This window comes from Saccopteryx bilineata, chromosome 2 (genome assembly GCF_036850765.1).
Source record: "Saccopteryx bilineata isolate mSacBil1 chromosome 2, mSacBil1_pri_phased_curated, whole genome shotgun sequence".
Lineage (NCBI taxonomy): Eukaryota > Metazoa > Chordata > Mammalia > Chiroptera > Emballonuridae > Saccopteryx > Saccopteryx bilineata.
In genome coordinates, this window is record NC_089491.1 from 144,149,772 (window position 1) to 144,165,344 (window position 15,573).

The 15,573-nt window shown below is 37.4% G+C and overlaps 1 protein-coding gene across 2 annotated transcripts in view; it reads left to right on the plus strand.

Moving 5' to 3' along the window:
• LRRK2 (leucine rich repeat kinase 2) overlaps positions 1-15,573 on the plus strand; it is a 158,777-nt gene that overhangs the window by 45,696 nt on the left and 97,508 nt on the right. For both annotated transcript variants that reach the window (XM_066258115.1, XM_066258116.1), the window contains 5 exons: positions 1,507-1,651; positions 1,782-1,921; positions 4,735-4,863; positions 4,938-5,108; positions 12,088-12,346. In XM_066258115.1, the coding sequence (XP_066114212.1) occupies positions 1,507-1,651; positions 1,782-1,921; positions 4,735-4,863; positions 4,938-5,108; positions 12,088-12,346 (844 nt within the window). The remainder of the gene's footprint in view (positions 1-1,506; positions 1,652-1,781; positions 1,922-4,734; positions 4,864-4,937; positions 5,109-12,087; positions 12,347-15,573) is intronic.

Here is a 15,573-nt window from a genome sequence, read left to right on the forward strand (position 1 = left end):
AATGTAATTCCGTGAGAGCCATACAACCCCCCGTGCACGTTACTCATTATCTAATAAAAATTTGGTGTTGTCCCAGAGGACAGCTGTGATTGGCTCCAGCCACCGGCAACCATGAACATGAGCAGTAGGAAATGAATGGATTGGAATACATGAGAATGTTTTATATTTTTAACATTATATTTTTTTTATTAAAGATTTGTCTGTGAGCCAGATGCAGCCATCAAAACTGCCACATCTGGCTTGCGAGCCATAGGTTCCCGACCCCTGGTTTATAGCAAGTGTACTTAGGATGGAAATTACCAGACACAGGGTGAAAAAATGATGCTTATTTCCACAGCCTGTATACAAAAGATGCTATATAAAGACAGTTGAGAGGCACCGAGGGACTAGATTGGTAAAGGAATGGAAAACTGTTCTTTGACAGTATGGATATGAGAAAGGTTACAGGTGATGGTTTTGGTTGAAAGTGCTACACTAGAACTTGAAGTCTGACTTGAAGCGACTTCAGCTCTGTGGTATCCCTGTGCTGGGGTCAATCAGAGACTTGGGGTGGAGATACTGTGAAACTAGTGTCCATAAAAGACAAAGTCTTGAAAAGGATAATGTAATTTTTGAAAGGAAAGCTCCAGTATTTATCTGGTGGGCATTCACATCATAGTAGAAGTTTGAAGAGCATCGTGGAAAAGCAGAGATGATCAGTGTAAGAGTTAGCTCTATGTCACAGACATCAAAGGGTGGGTGTGACTGTGATTGTCATGTGGTTGGAAAGTGTGCTGGCTGTATTCTTCTCAGTTAGAACAGCCGCCTGGGAAAAGAAGTAGTCTCTAATATAAAATATCAGTAAGCAATGTCAAATTATCTGGAAGAATTGAAATTAAAAGGTTGGAAGTAGATTACAATCCTGGGTTTTTAAGGCAGATACATTTACATTCAGATCTCAGCTGTGTGACTTGCGTTCTAGGTCCCACATCTTTAAGGTTTGATGAATCTATTGCATGAGGCGGCTGAGGGGAAGTAAGTGAGACAAGGCATGTAAAGCACTTGAAGAACTAAGAGTAAATTCTCATTATATTCTGTGAGGACAGGCAGTATTGCATTTTACTATTTAAAGATGCAAGTATGGGATCAAACATCCCCGACTTGTTCTTAACTTTGCAATTCACAATCTGTGGGACTGTAGGAATAGTTACATTAATCATTGAATTTATCTTCATCTTCTATTGGCAATGAAATTTGTATGCAGTTAATAAGATTGTTATGAAAAGAAAATGAATGTAAAGTATTTTGCTCAGTGCCTGACACAGAACAGGTACTCAATACACATTAAAATGTTGCTTTTTAACTTGAATAAAAAAAATAGTAATTAGTAATATGAGGCAGGATCAAGGGTACTAATCTTTATTTAGATACTTAGTTTACATTTAATCAGTCTATAACTGGCTTTAAGATAACTATAAAGAACTCATTTTTAAAAGCAAATATTCTTAACTATCCTTTTGATTCTAGTTCATTGGAAATCCTGGGATTCAGAAATGTGGATTAAAAGTAATTTCTTCTATAGCACATTTACCTGATGCATTACAGGCATTATCTATGGAAGGTGCTATTGAATTGGTGCTTCAAACACTGCAGATGTATCCAGATGACCAAGGTTGGTACAATGTGAGCTCAAGGTTTAGAGTAGACTTTTATAGGTCTTTAGCTGCTGGTAGGATGTGTTTAAATTTTTTCTTGTTTTGAGATTTTAAACAATTTTATTTTTTTTCCCTTTATTCTTCTAGAAATACAGTGTCTGGGTTTAAATCTTATAGGACGCTTGATTACAAAAAGGAATTTACTCGTAGGAACTGGGCATCTGCTGGTAAAAATCCTGGTTTCCAGCTTACAACGATTTAAAGACATTGCTGAATTACAGATGAAAGTATGTGCATTATCTTGAAGGGAATTTGATCTTGTGCTGATTCTCTTTCAGAGCAGTTGGTATAATTCCCACTTTACATTAATGGAGATAGTCTAGTTAATTGAAAACCATCCATCATTTCATGGTATTTTAATCATAGTAGGTGAAGAGAATTTGATTGACTCTCTAAAGATACTGTGTTTCATTATTAAATCACTAAAATCAGCATGTTTATTGGCTTTTGTCTTTTCCGTGAAAGAGCAGTGTTCTAAAGAAATTCCAGGTAGCTGAGCTTCATTTGCTTAGATTTTATATAAATAGAAGTTATTATTCTGCAGTTTGTCATTCTCTGTGTTTTATTGTGGGCTGCTTAGTTATAGCAGTTTTGCCCCTTAATATTTTTCCTTGTGGTAAAACAATATTTTAAACACTCATCAAGTAAAAATTAAAATGTGATATATAATCACTGTTTTTATTAGGAACCCAAGATATTGGTTTAGTATTAATTAAGGTAAGATTTAAGAAATAAGTTGTGTCAGGATATCTTTTCCTCCTAATATTGGAAAAACAAGTGGTTCCTTTCATACTTTCTGCCTAGGTTGTGGTTTTTAGTAATGGGGTTTTACAACTTTCATAAACCATACTCAGCAAATATTTTAATAAATGGAAACATTGACCAGGAATAAAAATGTCTAGGCTCTAACGTTTGCAGAGACCGTATTAGTAAATGAAATAATGGATATAAAGTTTTAAATTTTAAGTGCTGCTGAACCCAGAACACTCTTAGATTAAAAATAATGTATTTAATAAATCTACTTTTTATAATGTGCCTCTACCTAGACAAGAGTAAAGCCAAGGTAGAGTTGATTAAAAGTAACCCAAGGGAAGAGAAATGATTTTGTGCAGGTATGGGACTCCCAGTGTTGATTCGTCTTGGCACAGATTCTAGGATCTACAGCAGAGGTTGTAACCTATTAACCAGTGGGCTGAATTCGGCCTGCCAGCATACTGTTTGGCCAGTTCTGTGTTTGTAAGTTTTAAAGTTTGAATTATGTGTCTTCTACATATTTGCATTACCTCTTAGCTGCTGCATTCATTTGAGTTAGCAGGGACCTCTGCTCTAGAGATGGGTGAACCACACATCCCTTAGACTTGCATGAATTAAGATTACTTCTTCTATCAGATGTTAGAAAATATTTGTAGAAACTCAGCATCATAAGTGCTGGAAATATTATTTTTAACATTTAAATGATTTCATTAATATTTTAAAGTTGAAAGATATGAAAAATCTAAAAAGTTAAAGTTGATGTTTGGTTAGTTTACCCAAACTAAATAATAGTAGAGGCAAGAAGTTCTTTTTTCCTTAAAATGTCACATGGGGCCTGACCTGTGGTGGCGCAGTAGATAAAGCGTTGACCTGGAAATGCTGAGGTCACCAGTTCAAAACCCCGGGCTTGCCTGGTCAAGGCACATATGGAGTTGATGCTTCCAGCTCCTCCCCCCTTCTCTCTCTGTCTCTCTCTCCTCTCTCTCCCTCTCTGTCTCTCTCTCTCCCTCTCTCTCTCCTCTCTAAAAATGAATAAATAAAAATAAAAGATAAAAAAAAAATGTCACATGGGTGGAGAGCCCAGATAGTTCTTGAAAATATGCCCAGGTGGTTCTAAAAAGTAATGGTGTGGACCTAGCCAGTTGGCTCAGTGGTAGAGCGTCGGCCTGGCGTGCAGAGGTCCTGGGTTCGATTCCCGGCCAGGGCACACAGGAGAAGCGCCCATCTGCTTCTCCACCCCTCCCCCTCTCCTTCCTCTCTGTCTCTCTCTTCCCCTCCCGCAGCCAAGGCTCCATTGGAGCAAAGATGGCCCGGGCGCTGGGGATGGCTCCTTGGCCTCTGCCCCAGGCGCTAGAGTGACTCTGGTTGCAGCAGAGCGACGCCTCGGAGGGGCAGAGCATTGCCCCCTGGTGGGCAGAGCGTTGCCCCCTGGTGGGTGTGCCGGGTGGATCCCGGTCCGGCACATGCGGGAGTCTATCTCTCCCCGTTTCCAGCTTCAGAAAAATACAAAAAAAAAAAAAGTAACGGTGTGACGATCAATTCTTTATAAATAATTTGCTTCAAGGATATTAACTTCAGAGTGCCTTCAGAGCTCTTTCAGATACACTTCACATGAATGAAATCCAGGAACTCACATTTGTCTCTTTGCGGTTAAAATTTCAGAAGAATGCACAAAGTGTTGGGCAAATGCTGGGCATCTAGGCAACCTAATCTGCAATCTTGTAATAAAAAATTCACTTTACCAGCCAATTTGGGTCTGTAACCCTGCTGACTGCTATTCTAATCCTGATTAATATCTAATTTTCATTCCGTAGGAATGGCTTATATTTAAATGCCAAATATAGTGGATTAGGTATTTTTCTGCTTTGCTACATTATGATTTTTAACTAGCATTTTATTTGTAATGAGAAAGCAACATGTATTTATAGGATTGTTTTAAGGCTTATAACTTTGTTGATTTTTTAGAGAGAGGGGAGAGAGAGAGAGAGAGAGAAAGGCAGTGGGGGAGGATTGGAAAGCATCAACTTGTGGCAGTTGCTCCTTGTATGTGCCTTGACCCGGCAAGCCCAGGGTTTCTAACGGCAACCTCAGCATTCCAGGTTGACACTTTATCCACTGAGCCACCACAGGTCAGGCCCGAGGCTTATAATTTTAATGTACAAATCCAATAAAAACATCTAATTAGTTAAAGGTTTTTAGTAGTCTATAAAGCTCTGTTTTATATCATATTATTTATTATGCCCATAATTGATTATGTTTTTATTATTACTTTTGGTCACACTTTTAGGGATTTCAGACAGTCTTGACCATGCTGGAATTGTCAGTGTCTTCTTCAAAGCTGTTGGTGCATTATTTCTTTGATTCAGTAATATTCTATCAGTTGACTTCCAGTCTCATGGAACAAAAGGATCAACAGGTACAATGTTTTTCACCTATATGCTGACTGTTAGGCATTTAGCTGACTTTAATCCTTATTTCTATTCTTTTTAGTTTCTAAACCTTTGTTGCAAGTGCTTTGCAAAATTAGCTATGGATGATGAGTTAAAAAGTGTGATGCTAGAGAGAGCATGTGATCAGAATAACAGCATCATGGTTGAATGCTTGCTTCTGTTGGGAGCAGATGCCAATCGAGCAAAGGAGGGAGCGTCTTTAATTTGTCAGGTAAATTTTCCAGATGACACTTTTGTCTTTACTCTGTTCACTCTGCCATTGTATAAGCTCTTACTTATATCCCATTGTTCCTGACTACACAATTTACCAGATTATTGCACAACTGCTTGTGATTTGTAGTAGGAGTTTCAATTCACAGAATTTCAGATGTAACAGGTTCCTTCAGTATTATCCAGCCTAGTCCTTCATTTTACTCGGTTACCTGCCTTGTTAGGTTGATAAATTACTTTTCTAATGTGTCTCCTGCTATGCGTCTCTGTACACATTGTTCTCCAGCTGCATTCCATGCAACCCATTGTTCTATCTACTACTGATCATTTTTTAACCATTTTTCTCTTTGCTTTTAGTTTCTTCATCTAGAAAGTTCTCCCATCAGGGCTATCGTGTGTGACCACGTAGGCTGGGATCGCACACCGTAGGGGGTGCCGTTCACAGTGCCACCCCCTGGTACTGGCTGCCCCCACGTTGTGTAGCACTGTGGTCCTGACTTCCTTCTTTGCCTTCCCTCCTGCAGTGCACAGACTGATTGTTTTACTTTTCCTTCAAAATCTAACCCAAATTTTCTTTCGTCAGTGAAGCCCTCATCACTCTCCTGACCTGCTATAAAATACAGATTGACTTCTGCTGTAGGTCTATGACACTTTATGTACACCTCTTGTATGTCTTGTGAGTTATATGAAAGTAGAAATATATAATGTTCAGCTTTGTATCATTCACAGTATCTAACTCATTGCTCTACAGAATGAATTAAGTATTTACTCAAGTGCATGATATGTTATTTCAGGTTTGTCTTTGTTGTGTAAATTTTAGAGTTTAAAAGCACTCAGGTTGCACCATGTATATTTTCTAGATATTTAATAATCTTTCTAGCCAGGAAATTATGTAGTGATTTAATATAGATTGTTGGATAACCAACAGAGTACTCTTTCTCATAATTTATTTTTAAAGCCTTACTTTATTTAATTTCTCATTCACCTGTGAGTTCAAATGTTTTTTTTTTATCTGTAAGGTAAGAATTAGAAATCCACATTAAAAAAAACCCCATAAGTCATTTTCATGCACAATTAATTTATGCATGAAAACCAAAGAAATAATCAAATTAGTTATATAGTCAAGTTTTTTCTAATTCAAGCAACATTAAAAATAGTTGCTTCTCTATTTTAAAGGATAATTCAATTATTTCCCTCAATAATTTAATATGTTTTTATTGTATATCTTTTGTAATAGCTGCAGATCATTGAATTGATGTTTTTAGATATGCCAAAGAGCTGGAAAGAAACTTCCCCTTCAGATCTTCCTTTGGAAACAACGCACCTAAGAGCACTTGAGTGCAGCTGCTCTACATTTCTCCCAGAACGGGCTTTCTATTTTTCTGTCCTTTATCCAACTTTTTCTATACAAAAGCTTCTTATTTTATCTTTCTTCCCTTGTTCTTTTAAACTTGATAGCTTACATATGTATTTTTTCTTTTTAAAAAATCAGATCATTACATCCATAAGTGTATTAAATTTAAAGAATTTATCTTAGTTGTCAGGTTATTTTGTCTATCAAATAATAAATTTTGACTATATATGTGACTAGATTGATAGAGTAGTACTTTAATAAGGTAATCAAGACTATTTAGTCATGTGCCAATGCTGCATGATTAAGGACTATGAGGAGCAAGGGTGGGGTTCATCTTGTTAGGCTTTCAGAGGGGAATTTAATGATGCAGTGTACACGATTGGTAGAAAAGACTATGGAAGATTAAGTCTGGGTATGAAAATGCATGAATAGAAACCTGAAGGTAAAACTCTTCAAATCGTGGTGGAAAGAGCAAGTATAATGAAGTCTGAATAAAATTAATAAAACAGGTTTGTGGTATTCATTACCACCTGGGCACTGCTCAGGGTTCTTTACACAATTTAACCCTCACCACAACCTTAAGAATGGGTTCTGGTATTATCCCCATTATAGAGGTAAGGAATTGAGGCACAGAGAGATTAAGTAACTTGCCTAAGAACACTCTCCTGGGAAGTCGTGGGATATCTGCTTCCTGACTGTCTGCTGTAATCTTTTTTTTCCTTTTAAAATTTGACAGAAAAAAAATTTAAAACAAGTTTACATGTTGACATTTATGGCTTAACTAGAAAAATCTATCCAAATTTTGATTGTACTAAGGACCAAAAGATATAATAGCAAGTTTTTTCAAACAGTGACCTCTCAAAAGTAAAACTTTAATTTTGAAATAAGTTAATAATTGATGATGAAAACAATTATCTATAGATGAAAACAATTATCTGAGAGGTCAGAACATACAATGTATGTTACATGGTAAGTATTGAAAACCTTTTTCCTTTCTTTCTAAACAGGAGACATATCTTTAACTTTTAAAAACTACCCATTGATCTAATCAAATTATATAAGTAATGCAATCTGTTAAATTACCCTTAATTTTATGTGTTAACCTTGGTTAATAATGATTTAATCCTTATATGTGGATATACAGACTATCAAAAACTACTCCTTTGCTGCCTCAGAGCAACCAGTATTTTCACTTTTTGCATTCCTGTCCTGTGTACAATACAGAAGTAAAAATTCTCCTCTGATAACAACCACGTTTTCAAATAGATTAGTTTCATTATATAGTTTTTACTACATAAGCATCAAGGATTGTTTTCCAATTAAGAAGATACTACTTAGAGACTTCATTAATGAGTATGGATTGTTAAAAAATTCGGAAACATCTCCAAAATAAACTTTCATTACTTAGTTTTCAGTGTCAGCTTCTAGTGCCTGTAAAGAATCTTAGACGGCTGACCACTTGAGCCTGATTCATTCCTGTATAGAGCTGTTCTGCCCTCTGTAGGAAGTCCTGCAACTTTACTGAATTCCTGCCACAAAGTTAAATTACCTTCTAAAGTTAACATGAGTGTTTTACCTGGAGGAATTGTCAGTTCAGTGTCAGTTTGGATATCATACCGAAAGGAAGACTGACCATACAATGTTACAAAGCAGGAGGGTAATGTGCCATACTGTAGATATGGATGGGATTATCTTTGGGTAGAAAAAAAGGGCTATTTATATAGAAGTAACATTGTATTTACCATACAAATGAATAACTCTATAAAACCCAAAACAGTGAAAAGATACACTGATAAATTCAAGATTTGTGAAAACTGTACAAAACCCACGGAATTTGGGAAGAGGAGAAAGGTTTATACAAGTAGCAGTTTTAAAAATGTAACTTTTGTCTACTATCAATTACATATTAACATGTACACCCACTAATTGAAACTATGCTACAGCCAATGTCTGGATAATCAGTTCAAAATTTCCTAAATGAATTTTTTCTCACATTTACTGTATAATGTTGCACATATACAGTTAGGCAGTGTTTGCTTTGAAACATTTGTTTCTCCTTCAAAACAAGTTTTAAACACCAAAACCTATGCTTATAAAAATTTAAAACTTTCAGCAGTCTAAATATTTCAAATAAAAATCATTACAAACTTTTCAAATGTGCTTTATATTCTGGGCATGTCAACCTAGTTACCTAGCATGGACTCATTCAGAGATATTTCAGTCTCCCCTCTCTAGATGGCTTTTTCTCGTTGGCCTCTGCTCTCTTCATCGCTGTCTCCATTATGTTGTGGATGATTACTGTCTTGAGCATTAGATCCTCCATTTAGCGTCTTTGAACCTGTTTGTTCCTTTCTTGTCTTTTTGTTTGGCCCTTTCTTCCCTTGATCTTTGGTTCTGTTTGCTTCCTCATGATGTCTTTGTTTGTCCAGAGAGTTATTCAGAATTTGTGTGATTGCAGAATGTCCTCTACTAACGGAAAACATGTTATATTACATTGTAGACTCCTCCATAATAATCTGACTCACTTTGAAGTGCCGTGTTTTCCTCAGCATTGTAATCATATCTGCCTGTTTCTGAGCATGTGGCACTGTGACATGTAGTGAAGCATGCTCAGCCTAGGCCTCAGTACACCACTTTCCTGCTTTAATCTCTTATCTACACAGCAGATGCATGGTAGTGGTGGTGGTAGGTTGTTCATTCATTCTCAAGTGCTCATTTAAAATATTTGGTTTCGATCGTTGGCCACATTAATTATGAATTAGAAAATGAGAAAAGATTTCAAAGGATAATACAGTGTGTCCGTAAAGACATGGTGCACTTTTGACCGGTCACAGGAAAGCAACAAAAGACAATAGAAATGTGAAATCTGCACCAAAGAAAAGGAAAACCCTCCCAGTTTCTGTAAGATAATGTGGCAGCATGTGCGCATGTGCAGATGATGACGTAATACTGTGTATACAGCGGAGCAGCCCACGGCCATGCCAGTCGAGATGTGGACGGTACAGAGGAAAGTTCAGTGTGTTCTGTGGCTCACTAAATTCGAATCCGTGACCAAAGTGCAACGTGAATATTGGTGCATTATAATGAAGCGCCACCACATAGGAATAACATTACTCGGTGGGATAAGCAGTTGAAGGAAACCGGCAGTTTGGTGGAGAAACCCCGTTCTGGTAGGCCATCAGTCAGTGACGAGTCTGTAGAGGCTATACGGGATAGCTACCTAAGGAGCCCTAAAAAATCTGTGTGTGAGCCCACATCAAACTGCACTGAATAGGTATGAAATTGGGAGAGTTTTCCTTTTATTTGGTGCAGATTTCACATTTCTATCATCTTTTGTTGCTTTTCTGTGACCGGTCAAAAGTGCACCATGACTTTACGGGCACACTGTATATTATACTTTTCATTATATTCTGAATGACTTTAATTATTATTTAAATACAAAATTGGATATTTCTGAGCAGTATATTTTCCTCTCATGAGTTGAACTTACTTTCATAATTTCCTTTTGTCTAATACACTTTCTCTGTATCTCTCCGTTCATGGCTTGTGTTGATTTGTGTTGTTTGGGTTCCCCAAGGAAAAGACCTTTACAAAAATGTATTGAGCACCTTCTCTGTGGAAAGCATAATTAGTGCCAGATAATTAGTAAAGTATATAAAAAATTTTCCTGATTCAAGATTTTTTTTTCTTAAGCATTTATTGAGAATAGAGGGAGGATAAAACATAAATCATTTTAGTACAAGATAAGCAGTAAGTGCCATATCTTGTAGAAAAAAGTTTGCTGGGCTGTAAGAGAAGACACTTGTAATGGAGCTTTTTGGCCCTTCCCTCCCTCCATACCTCACTCTTTCCCAAACTCCCTATAGGTCCTTAAGAGGATTTTAGTAATTTGCTAAATAACAAGTATTTCTTAGGCATTGTGCTAGGCTGCAGAGCTACAGCTTGGATTACAATATCACTCATGCTTTTTATTCTAGTTATAAAACAGATAGGCATGTCTGATTCAGTGTGCTTATTTATTATATTATCCTTTGAAGTCTTTTCTCTCATCTTCTAATTCATAATTAATGTGGCCAGCGATCAAAACCAAATATTTTAAATGAGCACTTGAGAATGAATGAACAACCCACCACCACCACTACCATGTATCTGCTGTGTAGACAAGAGATTAAAAACAAAACAGGACAGAGACCTGGAGGAGGAAGGGGGTGTGTGGCCAGGGAGGTTGGCAGCAAGCACTTACTGTGCAGGAGGCATTGAAGCTATTCCTTGAGGAACGAACCTCTTCTTGCTGAGCAAAGAACAGAGTTAGACACTTAGGACAATAGAAATAGCATAAATGAAAGTAATGGGGTTTTAAAAAGTACACATTATGTTTGAGGGAATGTCCTAAAGCTGAAGGGTTTTAGAAGGTTTTTATATAGGACAGTGACTTGGTCCTATCTAGAATAGAAAAGTACTGTTGAGACCCAGGAGAGAATGTGTTAAAGGTGGGGGATGCTGGAGACTGCTGGGAAGTAGGTTGGTGCCATCAAAACCACAGAACTGTCCCCTCAAATCCCTTGAATACACTTGAATTGTAGAGAATTCAGGAATTTTCCCCAATCTCCTCCTTCTGCTGACCTGATATCTTGGATCTAAGGGTCTTTTTCCTTTCCTTGTTGAGTCCTTAATTTTGGGTAGTGAAGGCAGCACAGACTTTGGAGTTGGCAGATTCAGCTTTGAATCCGAGTCTCTTATTGACTAGCTTGAAGGGTTTGGACACGTCACATATGTTTTCTATATATTCATCTATAAAATGGGGTAATAATTTCTGTGGCATAATATTTTATTTTGTAAGGAGTATAGATCACATAAATTGTGTTATGTACACAATTTAACATAACACCTGACATATAATATTTCCATCATTTATTCCTTTGAACTGCTATTTCTAAAACATTCCATTCCATGCCTTTCAGAAGCTGTTCCTGAATAGGGCTGGTGTGTGATGCTACAGGTGGCTTAAGCTTCTCTCTGCTTACAGGGAACACTCTGGTTTTTGTAGCACCTGGTAAACCACCTTGAACACAGCTCTGAAAATATAACATTCAGTGGAAGGTAGAAAACTGAGAGATAAGATATGTCTTTGTAGTAATTCAGAACCTTGTCCTGAGGAGCTCAGGAAAACCAGAAATGAGTGATGACTGTCCTTTGCATGTGGCATTAATGAACATTATAATATATACATTCTGTGTTACAAATGAAGGCAGGTAGTAAGCATTTACTGTGTTAAAACACTAGTTTGCCAGATGTCTTCCAATGAACAAACAGAAGCCCAGAAAGTATAAGCCTCAGTTCTTCTGACTAAAGGTTATCAACTTTTTCTCCCTATCGTGTTGCTTGTTTCATATGTAAAGTAATTAACTCTCATGTGACAGATTATTTGATTTATGCTATTCTTATATGTATGATGCTAATCTTATGTATTATCCTAATACAATTTCAAGGATGAGGTTTGCCTTATTTTGTTTCTATCTGAATTTAAGGGTGCAGAGAAAAATTATACCAAGTTCAATTTACCAGTTTCCCAAAAGGAAGAAATAGAAGTTTTAAATAAGTTACACATATATATTTTCTTTAATAGGTATGTGAAAAAGGGAGCAGTCCCAAATTGGTGGAACTGTTACTGAATAGTGGGTCCCGAGAGCAAGATGTCCGGAAAGCACTGACAATCAGCATTGGCAAAGGTGACAGCCAAACCATCAGTTTGCTCTTAAGGAGGCTCGCCCTGGACCTGACCAATAATAGCATATGCCTTGGAGGGCTTTGTATAGGAAAAATTGAGCCTTCTTGGCTTGGTCCTTTGTTTCCAGATAAGGCATCTAATTCAAGAAAGGAAACAAGTAAGTATTAAAAGGATTGTTTGGTGTGTCTTAGTCTAAGGATTTTTTTTAAAGTCACTAATCTTTTAGCTTTTATTCTAGTTTGGTTCAAATTGAGCCAAAAATATTGTAAAGCATTTGGGTATCATTTTCTTTTGGCATGAAATGCTTGAAAGTGATATTACATTTAAGTTCTTTATGACCTAGCAAATACATATTTTATAAAGATAGTGCAAGATTGTGGGATCCTTCTGAGGGGTTACTTTTCTTTTGTATATATTTTATTTGTTTATTGTAAAAGTAATTTGTGCTATTTTTAAAATAGGGAAGCAATCATAAGGAAGAAAATAACAGTAACATATTTCATCCCTTATAGGTAATAAATGTAGTGTTTTTCCTATTTTTTATGTGTTTACATATGCATATGCATTTAAATATACATATAGAAACATGTATATATATATATATATTTTTTTCATTTTCAAGTTAACATACTGTTGTTTCCAGTAATAAATACATTATTAGAAGCAGTCAATGCTTCTAATTCCAGTTAAGGCAATGACTGCCAAGAAAATGTATCTCTGCACTTTGAAGTGTTGTAATACTGCCTTGGGAGAATCCTGGATGAAATCTGAAACTGGCCCCATACATGGAGGGCGAGCAGAGGCTGAAGAAAGAGGCAGACCCCTGCAGATTGTACGTGACAGGTTTAAGAAGCGAGAGAATTGAGTGTACACAGCTTGTCTTAGGTGACCACAAGATAAGTAAATTTCCACATCCACCTGCTAGAACCTTAGAGGTTATCTACAGCTCTGAACTGGTTTTAATCTAGGTGGTCCCGACAGCTCTTGTAAAGGCAACATCCCCGAGACAGCTTACTATGGGAATAATGTAACCTCCAAGGGCAGGGACAGGGGCAGGGGTCAGGAGCTCCTGACTGTCCCTGCCCAGCTCATGAATCAACCCAGTGGTCATGTGCTTTTGGTGGCCTCCTCCAACATTCACTTTGCATTTCAATTAAGGATGTATTATTCTCTACTTTCAAGTTAATATATGTTTTGTATATATTAAGTCTGTTGACGACAGGTTATTATCAACCTCTTTAACATTTCTGTCTTTGTAGCTCTCTCTCATTTACTCGCATTATTTTTAGAGCTTGAGTGTCCCAGCTTTTCCTCTGTTACCCTACTCCCTTCCCTACAGTGATCAGACTCCCTTACTCTTCCCTTAGGGCTCTCCTGTTAGTAACAGATCTCCTGTCATTTTTTCTGACACGCTCACCTGGCAATCCCCCGTTCCTGGTGAGCCCCACAGCTGCTCTTCTCCTCTCCTTCCCTGAGAGTGCTGGAGCTGCCGACCCACCCACCCACGCAGACGTCTCGGACCTGTGGGTGGGACTTAGGAGAGCCTGTCAGACTGACTTTCCCTCGGTTACTTTGGAACTTCCTATACTCATACTTAAAGGCTTTCCCAGTGTACCTATCTCAGCCTAAGGCCCCTGCCTTCTCCCTTCACTTGGCCATCTCTTCATTCCCCCTGCCTCGGCACCATATCTCTTTTTACAAGAAAACGTTCCTGTCCCCATGAAGTCTGGGTGGATGGTCCTTCTGTCTGTTCCACTGCACCTTCTTTTGAGGACAATTTGGTAATATCCATTAGTATTTTTTTCATTAGTATTTTTAATGTGCGTGCATACATTTTTTAACCCAGCAGTATACTAATAGGAATCTATGGTACATTCCCGTTAGTTCTCAAATGTACATAAAAATATATGTCCAAGGATGCACATTAAAATGTTGTTTATAATAGCAAAACAAATTAGTAAAAAAAATCATAAGTATCACTCAAAAGGAACTCTTCAAATTATCACGGTTCATTTATGCAGTGGAATGTTTTGCAATTGTTGGGGGGAAAATCCAAATGTTTGGATAAAGAATGCATTATTAAGTAAAAAATAAAGGCATAGAACAGTGTTTTTAGTGTACTGTTGCTGAGCACACATTGGGATAAGGTAGTCATAAATGTCTGAATATGGAAGAGGACATGGCAGGGAAAAACTCCAGAAATGGGTTCCCTGGTTGCCTCGGAGGGCTTTGGAGGCTAAGGAATCATTGGGTCCCATGTTCATCAGTTCAACCAGTGTCATGGCAACAGCCTGACTACTTCAATTTTTGATATCTGATGGAGAGGGATTATGGGCTCATTGGAAAAAAATGAGGGGAGATCTGCCACTTACATACTTTTTCCCTTTATTCTGTGGGAAGTGGTTTTTGTTTTGTTTTACCATGACCTGTTTCACCTAATTAAAAATAATAAAATTACTTGATTGATCGGAGAATATAGTCATGATTTCATGGGCAGTTGGATTGAGGAAAGAATATTTTGGATTCACAGTTTTAAAACATTTTCTCAGGTACCACTGGGCTGAGTCACATACTCATGTTATAGTGTGAACTATGATAGTATTATGTGATGAAATTTTCCAGGCTATTTGTAGCGCAATGATGACTCAGCCAACTTATAAGAAGGATGTTAACTTGTAATCCTATATGATTTCTCAATAGAATGAATCACATAGCCAATAGTATATATATAAAAATAAGTATATAATTTATTGATTATGTTCTATAGGCATTATGCTAAATATTTTATGCTTTTCATTTCATTTAATCTTCTGATAACCCTATACTGTCTGAATTGTCATCTTCACTTTCTAAATGAGGGCACTGACACTTAGGGAACTCATACTCATAAATCGCATCACTATGATTTGAGCACAGGCCTGCCTGGCTTCAAGCCCAGGCTCTTTTCTGAGTTGTTAGTTTAATAAATATTCAGTTTTGTCATCTACACCAAAGCTTTGTATTTATTTTTAGGATTTTATTTTTTTGCAAGAGAGGGAAGGACAGACAGGTACAGACAGAAGGGAATTAAGAGAGATGAGAAGCATCAAATAGTAGTTGCAATTGTTCACTGATTGCTTTCTCATATGTGCCTTGCCCCTGGGGTGCTCTAGCTGAGCCAGTAACCTCTTGCTCAAGCCAATAACCTTGGGCTTAAAGCCAGTGACCTTTGGACTGAAGCCAGCTGCCATAGGGTTGTCTGTGATCCCATGCTCAAGCTGACAACCCCACACTCAGCTGGTGAGCCTGTGCTCAAGCTGGCAACCTTGGGGTTTTGAACCTGTGTCCTCTATGTCCCAGTCCGATGCTCTATCCATTGCGTCACTGCTTGGTCAGGTGAGGAAT